This window comes from Pelobates fuscus, chromosome 9, assembly GCF_036172605.1.
Source record: "Pelobates fuscus isolate aPelFus1 chromosome 9, aPelFus1.pri, whole genome shotgun sequence".
Classification (NCBI taxonomy): Eukaryota; Metazoa; Chordata; class Amphibia; order Anura; family Pelobatidae; genus Pelobates; species Pelobates fuscus.
Genome location: NC_086325.1, coordinates 111,588,110 through 111,611,987, shown reverse-complemented (window position 1 = coordinate 111,611,987; position 23,878 = coordinate 111,588,110). Strand labels below are relative to the sequence as shown.

At 44.6% G+C, this 23,878-nt stretch overlaps 1 protein-coding gene across 1 annotated transcript in view; it reads left to right on the top strand.

Annotated features, from left to right (window-relative positions):
- Positions 1–23,878, top strand: part of ADGRD2 (adhesion G protein-coupled receptor D2) — a 642,889-nt gene that overhangs the window by 293,583 nt on the left and 325,428 nt on the right. The window contains exon 16 of the mRNA XM_063432309.1: positions 4,876–4,978. Within this exon, the coding sequence (XP_063288379.1) occupies positions 4,876–4,978 (103 nt within the window). The remainder of the gene's footprint in view (positions 1–4,875; positions 4,979–23,878) is intronic.

Below are 23,878 nucleotides of genomic sequence, written 5' to 3'. Positions count from 1 at the left end.
GTGGGTCTTAAAGCCCATTCCACTAGGGCTCTCTCTTCTTCCTGGGCAGCCGCGGCTAATGTCTCTCCTGAACTCATTTGTAAAGCAGCTACATGGTCTTCCTCTAACACTTTCATTAGGAGCTACCAAATTGATGTCAGAGCAGGATTGTCTGATCAATTTACTAAGTCAGTCCTGTCTGTATCCAATACCTGATTTCTGTGTCTTTCACTTGTTGTGGTGTTAATACACTTTGCATTTAAAATTTTTTGAGTCTGTGTCTCTTTCCCTCCCTGGTTTATTGCTTGGGTATTACCCAATGTTGTGCTGCCAGGAAAATGGAAAATTTATTCATACTTACCGTAATTTTCTTTTCCTGGTTATATGCCATGGCAGCACAAGGGTCCCGCCCGGGGCTATTGCTGGAACACGTGACTGGGGAAGGAGGGGCAGAGGTGGTACTTATACGGCTTAATTATTATTCCTGTCCAATGGGGATAGGGAGGAGCTACCCAATGTTGTGCTGCCCTGGCATATAACCAGGAAAAGAAAATGACGGTAAGTATGAATAAATTTTCCATTATGTTTTAATTATTTATTTGTAATTATTTTTTTAAGTTTATTTTTTAACGTATTTACATTTTTTTATATTATATATAAATATATATATATATATATATATATATATATATATATAACAATAATTATATATATATGTATTTAATCAGTATCAGTCTACGTGTAATTTGATATTAATATATATATATAATAATATATATATTAATAGTAAAATACACCTAGACAGTGTATGTGTGTGTATGTATATGTGTATATATATATATACTTAGATCATATATATATATATATATATATATATGATCTAAGTATATAATTATTTTTTTATCATTACAGTTAGTCCCCCTGCTGGCAATGCCTGAGCCAGCTAACCCGGCCATATGATTGTTAGGTCCTCGTAAGGACCACACGCTCACATGGCCGGGAAGCCCCCCAGGGGGAAGGACGTGCCGCGGGGGGCTCCCTGGAAGTCCCCCCAACCGCATGGGATTGCCGGCGACCGGGTAAGTAACAAAAGACTGGAGGGCGTACTATTAGGCCCAGCGGCGTTTAGAGACGCTTAAAATAGGGCGGAATAGTACGCCCTAAGGTCTTAAAGGGTTAAAGGGACACTCCACTGTCCAAATGCAAAATAAATCAATATCACTGTTTAGCAGATATACCTTAAATAAAACCGTGCATGCATTTAATTAATCTTTTTTTTTTTTTTCATTGGGGATATATCTAAAAACAGCTTGCAAAAGCTTCTGTTCTTCTCTGTAAGTCCTTTCCAATGCAGCTGTAATGAGAATTATTTGCAAGGCAGGTGCTCTGGGCAATTGCTGCCTTTTTGAGTTTAGTTCAACTGAGCTAAACTACCAGAAACTAACAGGACCAGCTGTCTGATTGAATGCCAGGAGTGTGCAACCAGGGTAATTTACAAAAGGGACATTTTCTATTGAAATCTTAACTGTTTGTAAAATTAAAATAGAGGACGCACTTTTCATACATAAAGCTTTTTATCAAGCTAAAATGCTCTAGGGGTCAGACATGTCCGTTTAATACAATAAGATCAAACATATTTTCTGATGTACTTTCTAGCTCTTGAAAACAACTGCTCCCTTTCAACACATTTGGTGTTGGAATGCCTATATTACTGGCTGCAAATTTAAAGGGACAATATAGGCACCCAGACTACTTCATCTTATTGAAGTGGTCTGGGTGCAGTGTCCCTGTCCCTTTAACATTGCAATTGTAATTATTGCAGTTATTGATAAACTGCAATAATTACATTGCAGGGTTAATGCCACCTCTAGTGGCTGTTTACCAGACAACCAGACAGCCATTAGAGGCGCTTCAAGGACCTTAGCAGACTTTTGGTCCACTAAATGACGCTGAACGTCTTCATGCTTGAGGACATCAAGTGTCAGCTAAAACCCCAATAGGAAAGTATAGCAGTATATGTTACATTTTGTATAATTGAAAATACTAGGCGAACAAAAGCAATTTAGGCAGCTACAATGTAAGTCAGAGCAAGAACAATATATTTTATTTATACATACTGAATTATAAAAACATTTATTGTAGTTTAACATGTATTACTGTGAGTGGTATAACTGTGGAGCTCTGTTATATATTCAGAAATACCAACAATGTGGAGCTCCAACAAAAAAGGGACATTAGGATAGAAAAGAGGAATAGAGGAATTTGTGTTCTAACTAGGGACAACTCCTCCTAAACAGAGACACCTGGGAGATATGCAGTCAGATTCCGAGAGAACTTAATCTTGGAACACATACATGGTTATTTACTAAAGTGAAAACTGTTGTGAATTTCGAATTGAAGTCCAAAAGGTCAGCTTTACTTCCAGTTTAGCCACTTTGGTCTTAGCGTAAAAGCCACTTTGAATTTCTCGAAATTATTACTTTAATGAATAACCCTTGTAGTGATGAAGAGGAAGCGTGCCTGTTACATAGATCCAGATCCCAGCTCCTGCTATCACTGTAGCTGACACAAATAGTTTAACAACAGAACAACTTATCCAATCCCTTTTGGAGTAAGACAACTGACTGACAGACCTCTTTAGGAGCTATCAGGACGTAAGATGGGTGTAGGAGAGGGGTAAGCAACCTTTGGTACTTCTGATGCTTTGGACTAGATCGCTCATATTTCTCTTACAGCCTTTATGCTTGGAAAGCATCAGGATCAACATCTGAAGTGATGAAAATTGCCTACTCTTGCTGGTGTAGGGAATCATTGCTTGATGCTATGAAGGCACAGAGGCACAACAGACTAGTTAGGACAAACCGCACACAGGGGGACACCCTATAGGTACTTGCAGCTCAGCTGTAGCTATCTCATGTCAGCCCTCCTATCCTAGCAACAGAGGTGACGAGAGGTCCCTATGCTATTCCCTTAAGAGGCAGTTGTCTCCTCCCTGAGAGATGATATGACTGGTACAGTAAGTTGCTTTGCCTGCCAAATATTAGCCTCTTGTTTCAAGAGTTTCAAAACATGATAATGATCAGTCATTTTCCCTGCCAGGAAAGGCTGTGCAAAAACATCTCAAACTATCTAAGTTTGCTATTTTGTCCCTCAGGTTCATAGGAGTGTGTTGATTCAGTTGAATGAGCCCTGTATGTGGCGAACAGAACCTTGCCACGGGCTCCTGGAAGAGCCTGCTTTCCAGTCTCCTGCCTCAGTACTATGGGCCCTGCAATATACCTTGCCCAATGCATTTTTAAAAGGCTCCGTTCAGGTGATTTATGTACTTTTGTACTCCAGAAAGAAAGACCGACTGTTAGCCCTAATTCCCTGGAACTGTTTTGGGCATAGGACAATGTGCACGGTCTGTCAAAATTATGACTTCCATGGAAACCCTGAACTCCTGAACCGATCTGGCTGATTTTAGGATATGTTGGTCCCCCAGATCGGGGCTATCAGGGGATTCCATGTGTTTTGGGGGTACTTTCGGGTGTTGTTAAAATGTATGTGTTCTGTGCCTGGAGATAATTGAGTTTAGTACAGTTCCTGATTCAATTATCTCTCAGGCATAGGGGAGGGATTATCCTGTTTTGTGTGGGAGTGTCCTGGACCTGAGAGCCAATGTAATAACAGTGTGTACTTTGTCACAGTCCCCTTTCAGGTCCAGTGGGGAATGCCCCTGGAATATGTTATGGAAACCCCTTGCATCTGGACTTGCATATAAGGCCATTTTAACCTCGTCTTATGTGTGGTAGGGGACAGCTATATTCAATCTGGGGATTGCTATACTACTTTTACTCCATGGGATTACAATCATCCGGCTATACTGTCTGGAGTAGGAGAAGTCTACCCACTGGAAGCTGGATCCTGGTCCTGGGTCCAGGATGGACGGAGGACGGCGAGACCCCAGCCAAGCTGCGGCGGCTAAGGGTCTACAGTGCTGATGGTGTCTGGTGTAGTGCTTGGAGTACTCGGTGAGCACTAGGACACATCGATTGGCGGAGGTACCCAGTCGGGGTGCCAGGCAGTCCATCACACTGTCTATGCCTCCTTAGGAATAAATCACTAATTTAAGGCCTCAATGAACAGAGCTGTAGACACTTTTACTTGTAATTGTAACATATCTGTTTAATACTTATAAAAAGCCCATATTGACCATTTTATTTAACTTTCTCACTCAATTCTATGGCACATCTCCCCTTTCCAGCATGTGGCATTATTGGGTTTAGGCACACTGACAAAAGTTCCCAGACTTGGTCCACAAGAAAAATCTCTTACAAATATGGTATGCATGCGTAAAAGATACCTTAAATTTGACACTAATTCTCAAATTTTGGGAATTTTATAACAATTTCTTGGCAATTTAAAAAGAAACAATAATGAAAGTGAATCTAGGATGATTCAGGAGGTTGGATAATACCTTTGTATTTGTATGTACATTAGCTCATTTGTTTTCAAGGTTTTCCATTGAGTTGTGCATGTACTTTTTTGATTTTCATTTAAATTCTTCGTGTCCATTATTATGACTTCATTGGTATTCTTCCAGATGTCACCATTGTAAACAGTATCTTTTATTTGTCTCCATATCTATCTCTTGACAACATCCATTAAATTCTCTGTTCTACAGACCTCTTTGGTCCAACAAGTTCCACCAAGACACAGGCTCATTGTGGTACCCTATAGCTAAAGTTCTAAAATTTAACCAGCAACTTAATCAGATGCTTGGCACTGTGGATTTTGAAAAGCACTTCGATATCTAGCGCACAATACTTTATAATCTCATGGCAAAATGTTTAGTTTAAAATTTTTACATTTTGTGATGTTTAAACCTTTTGCTTTTTTACTTTTTCTTTTCAGTGTTCCAAAGTCAGAAAGAACAACAGTCCACAAGAACCTGATATTTGCTCTTGCTGCAGCAGAGGCTTTGCTGATGTGTAGTGAACTGGCAAAAACTAACAAGGTTTGATGTTCTTGCTGGAATACCATTTAAATATTGGATTTTTCTTTCCTTTGAGATGGTAGTTCCAGTACCTAGTGTTATGTTAACTCCAATCATGCATTTGTGCTATGTCTTTAGTTAAGAGTAGCAATTGTAGAGTTTGCTAGTGGCCAAAAATACCAAAAGCCTAAGCCCACAGATATCTTAGTCCAATACAACATTGCTCGTTTTCAACCCCCAGTCCCTCGGAAGGGTCCACTTTTTGATATTCTTAGGCATAATCCCCCTGACGCCATTGTAGATTAACTCACTTTTCACTTTCCTAACTCTGCTCCTTAAGTAATTCCCCTTCATGTATTTCCACATGCAGATGGCATTTCAATAGGCAGTAAATGTATGTGCAAGCTTACATAATGAGACAGGCACATACATGAACACAGACACATTCTTTAACATTTCAGTAACAGTTCACTTGTCAATAGAGAGATGCATAGAGACAAACACACAACACCTCTGCCTACCTTGCCTCCAACTACTGCCTTTAGAAATGCACTTGTGGCTCTCAGGCCTAGCTCTTTATTTAACAAGTCTTGGGGATCAGGGACCATTTCAGCCAGTCACGAGTCCAAAATGTCTGTTGCTGGGATCCCTGAACAAACCACACAGCACATATAGTTCCCAATGGAACTAATACACATTTCTTTATTTTTGAATAAGGAATATCCTTTGTTGTATTGTTCTTAAATATGTGGTAAAAAGCATTTAAAATACAAATATACAGAACATTGGAGAATGAGCAATTATAATTAATACATTAACAATTTAATGCAAGTAATATTTTCAAACACAACAAAAAAGCAACAATATATACCTTTAGCTACTTATTTGGTTGCCCTAATTTGCACACCAACATTATAAAAATTAACATTTTTCTATTCGGTCAGCAGAGGGCGCTGCAGACTTATCAAACTAACAATGCATACTTTGTATATTAACTGCTACTATCACAATCCTTTTTCAGGGGCTTTTGGCATCAGGCCAATAGTCTGTTTGCAAGAGGCTACAAACCAAAGGCTGTGGCATGGGAGCTTCTTGTTCAACACTCATGCACACATGCACAGTAACACTCATACACAGAGGCATACATGAACATAGACCAAACACACAATCCATTGCATGCAGATACATATATAAACATACTCCATTGCAAATAGAAATACACAGTCATGTAGACACATTCAAGTACACACAGAAACACACATACCAACATGGTCTTATACAGAGAGACACACACACAAACTGTCATTATAGACAAATATATATACAGACTGTGTCACACCACACAAAAACAAAAGTTTTAGACTTTAAAAAAACAGACTTTACTAAAATTAGAATATGTGTAAAGGAAGCATTATCAGACTGGAGCAAGTTACAATTATAGTTTTTATTAGTTCCAAAAAGAGTATTAACACGCAGTACATCACAGTTGAATAGCACATTTACCCCATTACATTATAACATTACCTTTATATCATTCATTAATATTGTAATCATTACTTTATAAAATTGCCTTTATATCGTTCATTAACATTGTAATCATTTATATTCATATTATGTTCCTATTATATAAACCATGGTTCGTCAACCTGGTCCCTACCGCCCACTAGTGGGCGTTTCAGGATTCCAGGTGGGCGGTAGGGATTTCCAGGTTGATCGGGCGGGCGGGTGCGAGCCGGCGGTACCCGTGCGACTGGGTACCGCCGTGACTATTTGCGGCCCCGGCCCGCCCGGTAAACCGCCGGGGCCGCCTTCCAAAGTGTCCATCGGGTGGCCCATGCTGTCAGGGCCACCCGATGGATGCGGATTGTAAGGGGGCCCGGTCAGCGCTGGGCGCTTTAACAGCGCGACCGGGCCCCCTGTGATGACATCACAGAGCTGGGAGGAAGTGATTCCCCGGTCACTCCTCCCAGCTAAAACTGAGAGCCGCGCGGGAGGAACACCAGGGAGTCAGAGTGGGAACTCTGACTCCCATCCACCTGAGCCACCACTGGACCCCAGGGAAAGTCACCCTCCTGCACCTTAAAGGTAGGAAACAGGAGGGTGACTTAAATATAATGTGTGTGTGTGTCTTTGTAGGTATGTGTTGTGTGTGTCTGTCTGTATGTATGTGTCTTTGTATGTATGTCTTGTGTGTGTATGTGTCTGTCTGTGTGTATATGTGTGTGTGTGTGTGTCTGTATGTGTCTTTGTATGTATGTCTTGTGTGTGTGTATGTGTCTGTCTGTGTATATATGTGTGTGTGTCTCTGTATGTATGTGTGTCTTGTCTTTGTATGTATGTCTTGTGTGTGTGTCTGTCTGTGTATATATGTGTGTGTGTGTCTGTATGTGTCTTTGTATGTATGTCTTGTGTGTGTGCCTGTGTCTGTCTGTGTATATATTTGTGTGTGTGTCTGTATGTATGTGTGTCTTGTCTTTGTATGTATGTGTCATTGTATGTGTGTCTTGTGTCTGCGTGTGTGTGTCTATGTATGTCTGCATGTGTGTGTGCATGTCTGTGTGTCTGTTTGTATGTATGTGTCTTGTGTGTATGTGTGCCTGTCTGTGTCTTTGTGTGTGTATGTATGTGTGTCTTGTGTGTCTGTATATGTGCCTGTCTGTGTCTGTATGTATGTCTGTATGTGTCTTGTGTGTGTGTATGTGTCTGTCTGTATGTATGTGTGTCTTGTCTTTGTATGTATGTGTCATTGTTTGTGTGTCTGCATGTGTGTGTGTCTATGTATGTCTTATGTGTGTGTGCATGTCTGTTTGTATGTGTGTCTGTTAGTTTGTATGTATATGCTGCGAGACTAAATATTTGATATCTGGTTCGATTTTCGTAAGGAACAAACGAAGGTCTCTTTCAGTGATATTCAGACGACTTCTCTGTTTGCGCATAATATGATTTCTCATTTGTGCGTCAGCTCATCTCCTCTCCCTCCTCAATTCCCCTCCCCACCTTTTTTTCCCCTTTTTTCTATTTTTTAACCATCCTTATAGCAATGCCCAGTAGGAAGGCTGAGCTAGGTAGCCCACTTACTATAGTCCACTATAACATACAGGACACACACACACAGGACACACACACACAGGACACACATACAAAGACATAGACAGGCACACATACGTGTGTGTGTGTATGTGTGCCTGTCTGTGTCTTTGTATGTGTGCCTGTCTGTGTCTTTGTGTGTGTGTCCTGTGTGTGTGTCTGTATGTTATAGTCTGATAGGTGGTTGCTCGTGTAGCATTGCTGAGTCTGGTGCATCCACCATCTTGGAGGCCCCCTCTCCCTCCTTGCTTAGGAAGGCGTGGATGCAGTTGAGGGGCTCGGGGCTTGGGACCCTCCGTTCGGCGGGGACCGGGATATCCCCCGCCGGTCCATGGGGGGTGAGTGTGTCATACCCATGTCTGGCTGTTCGTGCTTGGCATGAAAGCGGGCACCTTTCCTCGCCGCCTCCTTTGGTAGGCCTCATTTTGCCGTTGCGGTGCCCGGTCTCCGCGGGTGCAGTGTTTGGTACCAGTGGGTTCCGGCTGCTTCCCTCAGTGCTGTGGGCTGTTCCGTCGGAGGTTTGCGGCTCTGCAACCCGATTAATCTGCAGGTTTGTGTGTCCATTGGAAGATACAAGGTAGTGGGTTCAGCGATTGGTGATCAATAGAAAACTAAGATTAGATATGAAATGGCTGCAAGTTATGACGTTCCCTCACAGATCGTCAAAAAAAAGGGGTAAGTCTAGAGAGTAGGGATTATAGGTCGCGCCAAAAAACACTAAAAAAATTAATCAAATTAAATAAAATAAAATAATGTTGAAAAATAACACTGCAATATGCTCTAGACTGGTAGAAACACAGTATGTACTTACATATATCAGTAAAGATAAAATAGAAATAAGTCCTGATAACAAATGAGCATGTAATAGGCCAGGTCCATTTGTAGGGACTAAAGTGTAGTGGCGGTCTATGCAGAATGTGGAGTTGAGAAGTGATCTGGTTCTCTTGACCCGGATGGAGATATGTAGATAAAAAGGGGAAAATTCCAATAGTGTAGACTGCGACTTAAAATACGTAGAAATACAAACTTCACAGAAGAAAGGTTTTGGACTCACCTATTAGAGAGCTGGAACTAGCTCAGGTATAACTCGCATTCAGTGGCGTCGATCCCCCACTGGTAGGATATAAGTGTTCATGAACAAAATAATTCCTCAATGTGGAAAGGAAAATAAAACAAAAATGGTGCTCACTGTATTTATATTACAGCAGATAGAGATAAGAACATGGAATACTCACATTTAAATGAGCAGAATGTGCTGCTCACTTTTATAGCGTAGGTGGTATAATCCCCACCTGGGATTCTTGAGCAGGTTAAAATTTTGATGTGATGAATGACCAGATTCAAATAAATAATTGTAAAATAAAATAAAATAAAACTTTAAAGTAAAGATAAAAACAAAGGTATATGGCAACTGCAGAATAATAGCCAATATTCCTTTATTAGTACATTAAAAAGTAATAAAATTAGCCAAAATGCGTTTCGCCACATAGGGCTTATTAACTGGCAGTATAGAAACACAGACCTGGTATAGAACAGTATATATAGGCTGTAAAACAATTAACAGATTCAAATTTGGCGCCAAAATGATGTCATCTTTGTGAGACATATTGATTGTACAAACACAAGGTGAAACAGAGTAAAATAATTATTTCAATAATACACATTCTTTGTAAAATATAAAAAGTCTTTTAAATTTGTTAAAATAAAGTTATTCAAACAATAAAACTTAAACATAAAACGGGGAACTCTTACCTCTGGTTTCGGGCGATCACATGGGACGCCATAATGAATGACGCGCTTGCATCACGTGCTTCACCGCAATGAAGCTTGGAAAATGTAGGCTGCAGGGAGCCCCGTGCATGTGATACGGCTGACCGGGCGGGGACTTTCCCAATAGGGGATGTCCTAAGACATCCCTGCTTAAAAAGAAAATGTGTGAGGTGCTACTTACCTCGGCAAAGTGAAGCAGGTACCAGCGGACTGTAAACTCATATAAGGGAGACTACTATAAGCACTAATCTGTGCTCCTCAGGACTTTTGTGACTACATTTGTTCCCAGCGGTTTTACCTTAAATAATGAGTTTCAGCATGTCGTTTATTACACAAGTTATTATTATTACACTTTAGCAAGTTTCGGCAATGTCGTTTATTACACAATGTCTCATGGCCTACAATCTCACAGTACACCATACCTAAGCGATATTTTGCACCTAGCACTGTAATGTCACAGAATACTGCCATCCCACGCAACAAGTTACCACACCATACCCACATTATCGGGAATGGCCTAGCAGCCTTAAGCAACCAACATCACTATGTTATTACAGTCTATGTTACTCTATATAATCTTACTCGTTCGAACCAACTGTTCAGATAAGCTCGTAAAATATCAGTCTTGTGCGACCTTTAATATCATCTAAGGCCTAACTAACACAACCCCAAACGTATAACCGCCCACCTAAGCTGAGTTAGAATTATAAGCCTATGTCATGCCGCACTAACATATGGTCGCGGTCCCTGGTTAATGCATGCCATTTTAGGCCACTTTTGTTTTTATATGTTTTTATATTTTCTGCCTTAACTAACCTTGCATCTCACTACTGATATACGGCGCAGGAACAAATATGTGACAAAGCGATATTAATGTATATAGAAAAAATGCGCAACACCCTCCAATACCTAACTAATGTTAAACCACGAGTATAACCGTTTGTCCGTGCCGTTGTGAAACTGTAAGCCAGATATGTATTTTCATAACCTAGATTAACGCCGTTATTAATGATATTATAGGATGCGACACAAAATTTAATGTTAACGAAGCTTACTTTCTACCGTGTTTCTACTCAACTACCTTTAAACATAAAATTTGTGCTAGATATTGCATGTACCTCTCTGTTAAACTGTCTACTATGCGTTGGAGGAATGCCGTTGGGGTACCTCACAACCGATTGTTAATATCTTATGCACAACAAAAATAAAGAATAAAAAAAAAAAAAAAAAAAGAAAATGTGGGTTGCACTTAAAACACATGCGCAACCCACGCTTGAGGAACACTAAATCTAATAACCTAACACATAAGGAGAAAGAGAATCCTCTGGACAGGATGAAATATTGTATATGCAGTAATAATAAAAGATGAAATCCCATACCTTATAGTAGTCAGACAAAATGGATGCATATTCATCTGTGATGATATGTGGTTGTCTTAATAGAAGGAGAGGAGACATGTGAAAAATACAGAAAAGGAGGGGGGAGAAAAATAAAATAAAATAAAAATGAAAATAAAAATTAAAAATATAAAAAAAATAATATAATAAAAATAAAAAAAAGGATGAAGGAATTAAAAGTTAAAAAAAAAATGCAATATGAGAGTGTAAAAAAATAAAAAATAAAATACATATAAGGCCTCACTAGGGTAGGGAGCCATGATGAAAAACGGTATATATAGAAAAAAGACTTCTAAAAATGTTTTTAATAAAAAATTAAAAAGGTCAAATTCGAAATTGAGGCCATCTGGAGAAAGGGTTTTACGTTGGAACACCCACTCCATTTCCCTCTTTCCCAGAATTTTTCTCATATCTGCGCCTCTCCAGGGTGTGTTGCATTGTTCTATCCCCATACATTTGAGTAGCCTAGAGTCTACCTACTCCCACTGAATATAGGGCACCTAATATCACTCTATTATCATCCCCACATTTTGAAGGTAATATTCATGAATGTCTGGGTTTTTTGAATCAGATTGAGTACCATTTTGAGGCCTCTCCTGAGTCTTTTCCCACGGATAGAGCCAAAATTGGATACCTAATTAACCAACTGCAAGGTAAAGCCTTAGCATGGGCCAATCCATTATGGGAAAGTAATAAGTCTACTGCCCATAATTACTTGGAATTCCTTATAGAATTCAAACTAACGTTTGAACCATTGGGTAGAGAGACCAACGCTGCTACTGCCCTAATGCATATCAAACAAGGGAACCGGTCTGTTTCAGATTATGCTATTGAATTCCACACTCTAGCTTCTGAGGTAGAGTGGACTAATAGCGGATTAATCAACTGCCTTTGAAGGTATCCTTGATGAGATTGCAGCCAAAGTACTACCAGGAATGGTAAATGACTACATCACATATGTGATGCATATCGACAACAGTATCAGAATCAGGGAGAGTACTAGAAATAGAACTAGACGCTTGAATATGTCACTCACTTCTCCAGACCTGTTGTCTCTGGCCTTCCTGTACAGTCTGAGCCAGAACATATGCAATTGGGGGTTTCGAAACTGTCAGAAACAGAGAAACAGTTTAGGAGAGATAAGGGCCTTTGTTTATACTGTGGCAAGTAGGGATATATGAGAGATGCTTGTTCTATATGTCTGGAAAACTTCAGCACCTAAGAACCTTAAGGGGACAGGTCTTGTGTGATGGATATGTGCTCTGTTACTACCAAAAGTAGATTTCTCTTTGATATTACCTTCATTTGCAATAAGAAAAGTTTTGCATGCAAAGCACTGATGGACTGGTGCTGCAGGAAACTTTATCGACACGCAATTTGTCAACAGACACTCCATACGTATCAAGGAGAGATCATCACCCCTGGCTGTTGAAGCTATTCATGGGAGACCTCTCTTTCAGCCATTTATTACCCACAAAATTATGCCTATTAGTAGTGATGTACCGAACTGTTCGCCGGCAAATAGTTCCTGGCGAACATAGCATGTTCGAGTTCGCCACCGCGGGCGAACACATGGGCCGTTCGATCCGCCCCCTATTCGTCATCATTGAGCAAACTTTGACCCAGTGCCTCACGGTCAGCAGACACATTCCAGCAAATTAGCAGCAGACCCTCCCTTCCACACCCTCCCACCTCCCTCCCAGCATCCATTTTAGATTCATTCTGAAGCTGCATGCTTAGTGAGAGGAGGGAAAGTGTAGCTGCTGCTCATTAGATAGGGAAATTGATAGCTAGGCTAGGGTATTCAGTGTCCACTACAGTCCTGAATGACTCATCTGATCTCTGCTGTAAGAACAGCACCCCAAAAAGCCCTTTTTAGGGCTAGAACATCAGTCTGCTTTTTTTTTTTTCTGTGGAATGTAATTGCAGTTGCCTGCCTGCCAGCTTCTGTGTCAGGCTCACAGTGCATACTGTGCCCATTTACCCAGTGCCACCACTCACTCACTAGTGTCACAATAGCTTAAGCTTGACATTTAAAAAGAAAAAAAATGTTTCACTGTAATAAATTGAATAGCAGTTAGTTGTCTGCCAGCTTCTGTGTCAGGCTCAGTGGATACTGTGCACATTTGCCCAGTGCCACCACTCATATCTGGTTTCACAATAGCTTATGCTTGACATTTAAAAATATGTTTTCTTTCACTGTAATAGAATGAATAGCAGTTAGTTGCCTGCCAGCTTCTGTGTCAGGCTCACAGTGGATACTGTGCCCATTTGCTCAGTCAGTGCCACCCAGGGGAGGGCTGGCAGCCTTAGGCCTGGGGGGCAAAACCAGTCAAGTGGCCCATTGTGCCACCAAATCAGTTCACCATCCATGCCCACCTTTTTCTGGTTTTATAACGGATATTGATGTTATGCTAATCAGTAGCTCTTTGCCATACCGCTCCTTCACGGCTCTGACTTTCAATGTTGTCAGAGCACAGGCTGAGAATCTCTGAGCCTGTGCTCTGACTCACTAACTGAGCGCCGGAACCACGAGGGAGAGGATATGATCTGACTGCACCTACTGCTGGTGCGCACCAGTGGACCACCATCGAATCGTTGAAATTAAATATGCTGGTGTACCCAACTTGTGAGCTGTGTTGGCCGCCGGGCGCCTCTGTTGTCATGGCACCCTGCATGACCGCACAGCTTGCCCACCCCAACGGCTGGCCCTGCTGACACACACTGATGTAGACATCCCTCAATATTAATACAGAGATGAGAGTAAACACCAATAAACTGTGGAAACAGAGCTGATCCCCCCCAAATTTATAAAGGTTTGCTTAGAGGATTTATTCAAGATTAAATCATGCCTCCTCCTCTCTCCCCCATGCGCTGCTCTGTAGGCTGGGAGGAAGTGAAGAGTAATCACAGTTTCCCAGCACAACGCCACCTGTGGCTGCATGGGGAACAGCTGTTTAATGTAATGCTTGCAGGACGGCCAGCTGCCGCAGAACCTCTTTGTTTCCGTCTCTGCAAAGGGCTCCAGGCACTGCTTGTTGTGAGTGTGAGCCACTGTAAATTAGGGGCAGAGGGCACTTGCACTGCGGTCAAGACGGGTCTGGGCAGGAGGAGAGTGCAGTGCAATCAGTGCACTCCCCTCCTGTGGGTCACCAGTAGACTGGTGCACCTGCCCAGGATCAGAGCCGGTGCAAGGATTTTTGCCGCCCTAGACAAAATATAAATTTGCCCCCCCCCATGTGACATCACAATGCCCCACCCATATGATCTGCCATATGAACTAACGCCAGTGCTGCACACAGTGTGTGTTTACATTAAAAAGCCTGCAGGGACCAGCTATAGACACCAGAACCACTTCATTAAGCTATAGTGTCCCTTTAATGTGAGGTAAATTATAGATTAGTGTCACTAATAATATACTAGATTGCCTACTTACAATTAGATGAGGATGATGATGGGCTGCAGTTTGGCTCCACTGGTCTGGTGTAGAACAGGACCTCTGGAGGCTGTTTGCAACTGTGGTCACAAAATTCAACGTTCTGGGAGAATTGGAAGCAGCTCCATTTTTTGGGGACCTCTCACACAGCTCATGGTCTGGGCCCCAGTGCCTGACGGTGAGTATGCCCATAAGGCCCACTCATAAGTCCACTTATATGTTCCACCCACCCATGAGCTTGCTCACAGGGAGTGGAGTGTGTAGGGGATGTGTTATGTGTTATCTAATATGTGTGCTTATGGTATGTAGTGTATAGGGATACCAGTTTGTGCAGGTGATGCAGTGTGTTTGTGTGTAGTGGAAGCAGTGTGTATTTGTGTATGAGGGATGTATTATGTGTTTCTGGTTGTGTGTGAGGGATGCATTGTGTGAATCTGTGTTTGTATGCATAAGGGATGCAAGGTGTGTGTCTGTATGTGTGTGCATTGAGTGTAAGAGATGCATTGTGTTTCTGTGTGTATGTAAGAAAAACAGTGTGTGTGTTTGCATGTGTGTGTAAGGGTTTGCATTGTATGTTTCTGTGTATGTGTGCAAATGATGCATTGTCTTTGTGTGTAAGGGTTGCATTGTGTGTGTGTGTGTAATGGATGCATTGTGTGTTTCTCTGTGTGTAAGGGAAGCATGTTGTGTTTCTGTGTATGTATAGGGATGCATTGTGTGTTTCTGTGTATGTATAGGGATGCATTGTGTGTGTGTGTGTGTGTGTGTGCGCATAGTGTGAAAGAGCTCCCTGTCTTGCCCCCTGTCCTATAGAGCTGTCCCTTCTGTCCCTTAGAGCTCTCCCCTGCCCCTTAGTGGTCTCTCCTCTCCCCCACCCTCCCCTAGCGGTCTCTTCTCACCCTTACCCACCCTCCCTGTGCTCTTCTCATCCCCCCTCCACCCTCCCTGTGTTCTTCTCACTCCTCCCTCTGTGTGTTCTCACCCCCCCTGTGTTCTTCTTACCCCCCTCCTCCCTGTGTTCTTCTTACTCCCCCCTTGTTCTTCTTACCCCCTTCTTCTTATTACTCCCCCCTTCTTCTTCTTAACCCTCCTACTTCTTCTTACCCCCTCTTCTTCTTCTTACCCCTTCCTTCTTCTTCTTACACCCCTTCTTCTTCTTACTCCCCCCTCTTCTTCTTACTCCCCCCTCTTCTTCTTACTCCCCCCTCTTCTTCTTACCCCCCCTTCTTCTTCTTACCCCCTCTTCTTCTTACCCCCTTCTTCTAATTACTCCCCACTCTTGTTCTTACTCCCCCCTTCTTCTTCTTACCCCCTCTTTTTCTTATCTCCCCTCCTTCTTACTTCCCCCTCCCCTCTTACTCCCCCCTCTTCTTACTCCCCCCTCCCCTCTTCTTACTCCCCCCTCCCCTCTTCTTACTCTCCCACCTCCCCTCTTCTTACTCTCCCCCTCCCCTCTTCTTACTCTCCCCCCTCCCCTCTTCTTACTCTCCCCCCTCCCTCTTCTTACTCTCCCCCCTCCCCTCTTCTTACTCCCCCCCTCCCCTCTTCTTACTTTCCCCCCCTCCCCTCTTCTTACTCTCCCCCCTCCCCTCTTCTTACTCTCCCCCCTCCCCTCTTCTTACTCTCCCCCCTCTTCTTACTCCCCCCCTCCCCTCCCCTCTTCTTACTCTCCCCCCTCCCCTCTTCTTACTCTCCCCCCTCTTCTTACTCACCCTCTCTTCTTACTCTCCCCCCTCCCCTCTTCTTACTCTCCCCCCTCCCCTCTTCTTACTCTCCCCCCTCCCCTCTTCTTACTCTCCCCCTCCCCTCTTCTTACTCTCCCCCTCCCCTCTTCTTACTCTCCCCCTCCCATCTTCTTACTCTCCCCCCTCCCCTCTTCTTACTCCCCCCCTTCCCCTCTTCTTACTCTCCCCCCTCCCCTTACTCTCCCCCCTCCCCTCTTCTTACTCTCCCCCTCCCCTCTTTTTACTCTCCCCCTCCCTTCTTTTTACTCTCCCCCCTCCCCTCTTCTTACTCCCCCCTCCCCTCTTCTTACTCTCCCCCCTCCCCTCTTCTTACTCTCCCCCTCCCCTCTTTTTACTCTCCCCCCTCCCCTCTTTTTACTCTCCCCCCCTCTTCTTACTCCCCCCTCCCCTCTTCTTACTCTCCCCCTCCCCTCTTCTTACTCTCCCCCCTCCCCTCTTCTTACTCGCCCCCCTCCCCTCTTCTTACTCCCCCCCTCTTCTTACTCCCCCCCTCCCCTCTTCTTACTCTCCCCCCCTCCCCTCTTCTTCTCTCCCCCCCTCCCCTCTTCTTACTCTCCCCCCTCCCCTCTTCTTACTCCCCCCCTCCCCTCTTTTTACTCTCCCCCCCGCCCTCTTTTTACTCTCCCCCCCCCTCCCCTTCTTACCCCCTCCCCTGTAGGTGGCCGAGCTGCACTCCAGTCCGCGGTCCTGGCCGGAGTGATAGGAAGGTGCTCAGTGTGCACCTTCCTGTCAGTCCGGCCGGGTACAGGAAACAGAAACTCTTGTTCCGCGCGGAACAGGAGTTTCTGTTTCCTGTACCCGGCCGGACTGACAGGAAGTGCACACTCAGTGTGCACCTTCCCATCACTCTGGCCGGGACCGCGGACCGGAGTTCAGCTCGGCCACCTACAGGGGAGGGGAGGGAGGGGAGAAGCAGCTGCAGCCGTCTGAGCGCTCTTTACAGAGCGCTCGGCGGCTGCAGCATTTAAAGGGCCGGCCCACCGCGGCCGGTCCTAAAATAATTTTGGGCGGCCTGGGGGGCAATTGCCTCCCTGCCCCCCGGCCCAGCCCACCCCTGGTGCCACCACTCATATCTGGTGTCTCTATAGCGTGCTTTTACAAAGAGAAAAGTTTTCCAGTGTAAGCTAATAGCAGTCAGTGTCCTTAAAGCGGGTGTGTCAGGCCTTCAGCGTGTGCCCTGCAGACCCCTGGCAGTGTACTTTGACAGTTGCCACTCATATCTGGTGTCTCTATAGCGTGCTTTTACAAAAAGTTTTCCAGTGTAAGCTAATAGCAGTCAGTGTCCTTAAAGCGAGTGTGTCAGGCTTTCAGCATGTGCCCTGCAGACCCCTGCCAGTGGACTTTGACAGTTGCCACTCATATGCGGTGTCTCTATAGCGTGCTTTTACAAAGAAAAAAAGTTTTCCAGTGTAAGCTAATAGCAGTCAGTGTCCTTAAAGCGGGTGTGTCAGGCCTTCAGCGTGTGCCCTGCAGACCCCTGGCAGTGTACATTGACAGTTGCCACTCATATCTGGTGTCTCTATAGCGTGCATTTACAAAGAAAAAAAGTTTTCCAGTGTAAACTATTAGCAGTCAGTGTCCTTAAAGCGGGTGTGTCAGGCCTTCAGCGTGTTCCCTGCAGACCCCTGCCAGTGTACTTTGACAGTTGCCACTCATATCTGGTGTCTCTATAGCGTGCTTTTACAAAGAAAAAAGTTTTCCAGTGTAAGCTAATAGCAGTCAGTGTCCTTAAAGCGGGTGTGTCAGACCTTCAGCGTGTGCTCTGCAGACCCCTGCCAGTGTACTTTGACAGTTGCCACTCATATCTGGTGTCTCTATAGCGTGCTTTTACGAAGAAAAAAAGTTTTCCAGTGTAAGCTAATAGCAGTCAGTGTCCTTAAAGCGGGTGTCTCAGGCCTTCAGTGTGTGCCCTGCAGACCCCTGCCAGTGTACTTTGACAGTTGCCACTCATATCTGGTGTCTCTATAGCATGCTTTTACAAAGAAAAAAAAGTTTTCCAGTGTAAGCTAATAGCCGTCAGTGTCCTTAAAGCGGGTGTGTCAGGCCTTCAGCGTGTGCTGTGCAGACCCCTGCCAGTGTACTTTGACAGTTGCCACTCATATCTGGTGTCTCTATAGCGTGCTTTTACAAAGAAAAAAAGTTTTCCAGTGTAAGCTAATAGCAGTCAGTGTCCTTAAAGCAGGTGTGTCAGGCCTTCAGCGCGTGCTCTGCAGACCTCTGCCAGTGCACATTGCCACTCATATCTGGTGTCACAATAGCGTGCATTTAAAACCAAAAAACTTTTTTCACTGTTATAGATTGAATAGCAGTTAGTTGTCTTCAAGCCGGTGTGTCAGGCCTACAGCGTGTGCTCTGCAGACCTCTGCCAGTGCACATTGCCACTCATATCTGGTGTCACAATAGCGTGCATTTAAAACCAAAAAACTTTTTTCACTGTTATAGATTGAATAGCAGTTAGTTGTCTTCAAGCGGGTGTGTCAGGCCTACAGCGTGTACTCTGCAGACCTCTGCCATTGCACATTGCCACTTATATCTGGTGTCACAATAGCGTGCATTTAAAACCAAAAAAACTTTTTTCACTGTTATAGATTGAATAGCAGTTAGTTGTCTTCAAGCGGGTGTGTCAGGCCTACAGCGTGTACTCTGCCAACCTCTGCCACTGCACAGTGCCACTCATATATGGTCCATGTTTCAGGCAGGCAGCATTACACACGTGGACGTACGGTGTGAGGATGAGGATGTTGTACCCGCTGCTGCTTCCTTTGCTGATTTGTCAGATACAAGTGAAGCGGTTGATGATGACGATGTGTCCATGGATGTCACGTGGGTGCCCGCTAGAAGAGAAGAAGAACAGGGCGAAAGTTCAGATGGGGAGACAGAGAGGAGGAGGAGACGAGTTGGAAGCAGGGGGGGGTCGTCGCAAGGAGCTAGTGGCACAGTCAGACAGCATGCATTGGCACCCGGGGTCAGCCCGACAGCACGCCAATCAACACATGCTGTGTCCACCACCAGAATGCCGTCATTGCAGAGCTCAGCAGTGTGGCATTTTTTTTGTGTGTCTGCCTGTGACAACAGCGATGCCATTTGCAACCTGTGCCAAAAGAAACTGAGTCGTGGGAAGTCCAACACCCACCTAGGTACAACTGCTTTGCGTAGGCACATGATCGCACATCACAAACGCTTATGGGATCAACACATGAGTACAAGCAGCACACAAACTCAAAGCCGCCATCCTCCTCCTGGTCCAGCATCTTCAGCCACGTCAACCACTGCTATCCTCCTTGCCCCCTCTCAACCATCCGCCACTCCGTCTCTCGCCTTGAGCAGTTCCCGCCCATCTGCCCACAGTCAGGTGTCTGTCACGGACATGTTTGAGCGTAAGAAGCCAATGTCACAAAGTCACCCCCTTGCCCAGCATGTGACAGTTGGCTTGTCTGAACTATTAGCCCGCCAGCATTTTTCGTTGATATGCATTTTTATTTCTTCTTAGATAACAAAAAAATTCTGAGACGACATTGGCAGGGCTATTCACTTGTGTGATCTGTCATGAATTGTCATTTGAATGTTAATTTGAACTGTGGGGCACAAGAACTTGAATCGAAAACATCTTTAAGCCAACTATGTTTTCACTAAGCTTAGTGAATAACTAACATTAACGAGTCGGATTAAACACACTCTGCACTCGAGGTATGATCTGTTTAAATGACCCCACTCAGGCCCTAAATGGTAAAACATTTCACATGGGCATACGAAAGGTACACATGGCAATTAAAATCAGAAAATATGTAAAACATTTTTAGATATACTGGAAATGAGTACACCAATACGATTAAGCACTGTACTTTCTGTACTTTCCGGATTCATGTTTGCACGTTTTTTTTAAGAATTTGCCAGGAATCTATTTTTGAAGTTGTTCCCCTCCTCTTGACACGATCAATGACCTGAGATTCTCCGTAAACAGGGTTGACCTGTTAGTCCCGTTTTCCATTCAAGTTGTGCATAATGTCCCGGCTAGGTTTCCAGGGACAAATGTTGGAGCCTCGGCTTTGCATTATTTAGGAATGTTAGGTGATTTCTGCCCTTTATGGATTAAAACCAGACTCTGCATCAACTGTGTAATTTTCCATGGGAGTTTTGCCATGGATCCCCCTCCGGCATGCCACAGTCAAGGTGTTAGTCCCCTTGAAGCAACTTTTCCATCACTTTTGTGGCCAGAAACAGTCCCTGTGGGTTTTAAAATTCGCCTGCCCATTGAAGTCAATGGTGGTTCGCCCGGTTCGCCGGTTCGCGAACGTTTGCGGAAGTTCCCGTTCGCGAACCGAAAATTTCGTGTTCGCGACATCACTACCTATTAGTATTACTATTGGAGTGTTAAACAAAAAGACTATCACATTTCAGATAATTGTTTCTCCTTCTTGTGCCATCATATTAGGATTCCCATGGCTTGTTAAGCACAACCCTCATATTGACTGGGCTAAGGGGGAAGTACTGGAATGGGGTAAAGACTGTAGTGAAAGATGCATGTCACCCATTACTAAGAGAGTGGGCATCGTTACGTTGCCTACTTCCACACCTCAGACATCTGAAATTCCTGTGCAGTACTGGGAAGTTAGAGAAGCATTCAGTAAAAGTCACACCGACACGATGCCTCCTCACAGATCTTATGATTGCTCCATAGATCTGCTATCTGGCACTATGCCCAGTAAGGTGGCAGTGTATGCCGTATCCCCACAGGAGAGTAGGATCATAGAGGAATATATTAGAGATTATTTACTTAAAGGTCATATACATAAGTCTTCTTCGCCTGCTGGTGCAGGATTGTTGTTTTTTATCCAAGAAAGATGTAGAATTACGCCCATGCATTGATTATTGGGCATTGAACAAGATCACCATACAAAATGCCTATCTCATTCCCCTTATCTCGGAATTGTTTGACAGACTTCTAGGCGCTAAGGTGTTTACCAAGCTTGACCTTAGGAGTGCTTACTGTTTGGTAAGGTTTAAGGAGGGTAATGAATGGAAAACTGCATTTAACACTAGAAGTGGTCACTCATTACTAAGAGAGTGGGCATCATTACTTTGCCTGCTTCCACACCTCAGACATCTGAAATTCCTGTGCATTACTGGGATGTTAGAGAAGCATTCAGTAAAAGTCACACCGACACGCTGCCTCCTCACAGATCTTATGATTGCTCCATAGATCTGCTATCTGGCACTATTCCCACTAAGGTATGCCCTATCCCCACAGGAGAGTAGGATCATTGAGGAATATATTAAATGCATTTAACACTAGAAGTGGTCACTATGAATACCTTGTCATGACCTTCGGCTTATGCAATGCCCCGGCCGTATTTCAAGATTTTATCATTGATATTCTCAGAGAACTCCAAAGAACTTTCCCACGCTTGTAAAATGACACAGAGCACTGTGATTGGATGGCTTGGAATACATCCAATCACAGTGATCTGTCATTTTACACAGCGTGGGAAAGTTCTTTTGAATTTTCCCACGCTGTGTAAAATGACACAGAGCACTCTGATTGGCTTAAACCAACCAATCAGTGTGTTCTAAGCCTAATTGCAGGGCGGGGCAAGGCTTTATAACCGCCCTGCGGAGCTCAGTACGCGGCGTGCCCTCCATGGGTGAACATGGATTACATTTTTTTTGCGCTCGTTTTTTTTTTTTCTTAAAGTGCGACGGGTATGATGGATTTTTATTTGGCTTTTGGGGGGGCTGAAGAAAGAAGAATTTAGAAAAAAGAAGACGTCAAATGGTAAGTTTAATTTTTTTTTTTTACAGGTTATTTATTTTATTCCCATCTCACTATTTTTAGGGTGAGGGGGGTAGGTAGGGGATAGAATGTTTTGGGTGGGGGGGGTGACTTGGGGCTTGGGACCCCTAGTCACCTTGATGGGGGGGGTCATTTAGGGCCCCCACCCACTGCTCAGGGGTGGGGGCCGGGGGGGGGGGAGGACAGTAGGTCCCCCCCCTTATTGTTTTATTAGGGCCCCCACCCACCGCGCAGGGGTGGGGGCCAGGGGGGGAGGACAATAGGTCCCCCCCTTATTGTTTTATTAGGGCCCCCACCCACCGCGCAGGGGTGGGGGCCAGGGGGGAGGACAGTAGGTCCCACCCCTTATTGTTTTATTAGGGCCCCCACCTACTGCGCAGGGGTGGGGGCCAGGGGGGAGGACAGTAGGTCCCCCCCTTATTGTTTTATTAGGGCCCCCACCTACTGTGCAGGGGTGGGGGCCAGGGGGGACGACAGTAGGTCCCCCCCTTATTGTTTTATTAGGGCCCCCACCCACCGCGCAGGGGTGGGGGCCAGGGGGGAGGACAGTAGGTCCCCCCTTATTGTTTTATTAGGGCCCCCACCCACCGCGCAGGGGTGGGGGCCAGGGGGGAGGACAGTAGGTCCCCCCTTATTGTTTTATTAGGGCCCCCACCTACTGCGCAGGGGTGGGGGCCAGGGGGGACGACAGTAGGTCCCCCCCTTATTGTTTTATTAGGGCCCCCACCCACCGCGCAGGGGTGGGGGCCAGGGGGGGAGGACAGTTGGTCCCCCCCTTATTGTTTTATTAGGGCCCCCACCCACCGCGCAGGGGTGGGGGCCAGGGGGGGTGGACAATAGGTCCCCCCCTTTTTGTTTTATTAGGGCCCCCACCCACCGCGCAGGGGTGGGGGCCAGGGGGGAGGACAGTAGGTCCCCCCCTTATTGTTTTATTAGGGCCCCCACCCACCGCGCAGGGGTGGGGGCCAGGGGGGAGGACAGTAGGTCCCCCCATCTTTAACCCCCGCGCGGGGGGGGGGTTATTAGTTTTTTTTTTTTTTTTACAGTGAGCAGCCACAGGCTCACTACTCGGTATAGCGAGTAGGGGCATATTATTTACTAATACTAAGTAATCTTTACTTAGTATTAGTATATTTGGCTGAAAGACCAATTTAGGTCTTTCAGCCTTTTAGTAGATAGCTCCCTGATACCGTGGGAATTAGGGAGTTATCTACTAAGCGGCTGCAAGATGCAGCCGCGGCAATGAATAGGATCGGAGTTTCATTCATTAGAATGAAATTCCGATACGAACAAAGTACCGAATTGCATCCTAACACCAATGGAGAAACAGTGCTCATTCTGTTAGGATGCAATTCGTCAGTTTTGCCGGCGTTCTGTCTAAGTGACAGGACGTTCGGCAATACTGACAGGAAGCATTGTGGGAACAGGGAGGAAAGCTAGGGATCATGGGAAAATTGCTCTGACCAGTGGAAATGAAGCACACTTTGCTCCTCCGCTGGTCTGAGCTGGTCAAGCGGAGAAATCCTCCATAAGACAAAGAGTCCCTACTTTGTCTTATGATTTTAAAGAAAACTAAAGAAGACAGGAAGAAAAGAATAACAGATCCTGAGAGAGGGGGAGAAGAGGAAGAGATTGAGGAAAGGTAAGTTCGGCATGACAGTTCCGCTTTAAGTAACTAGAAAACTAGAAAAACGG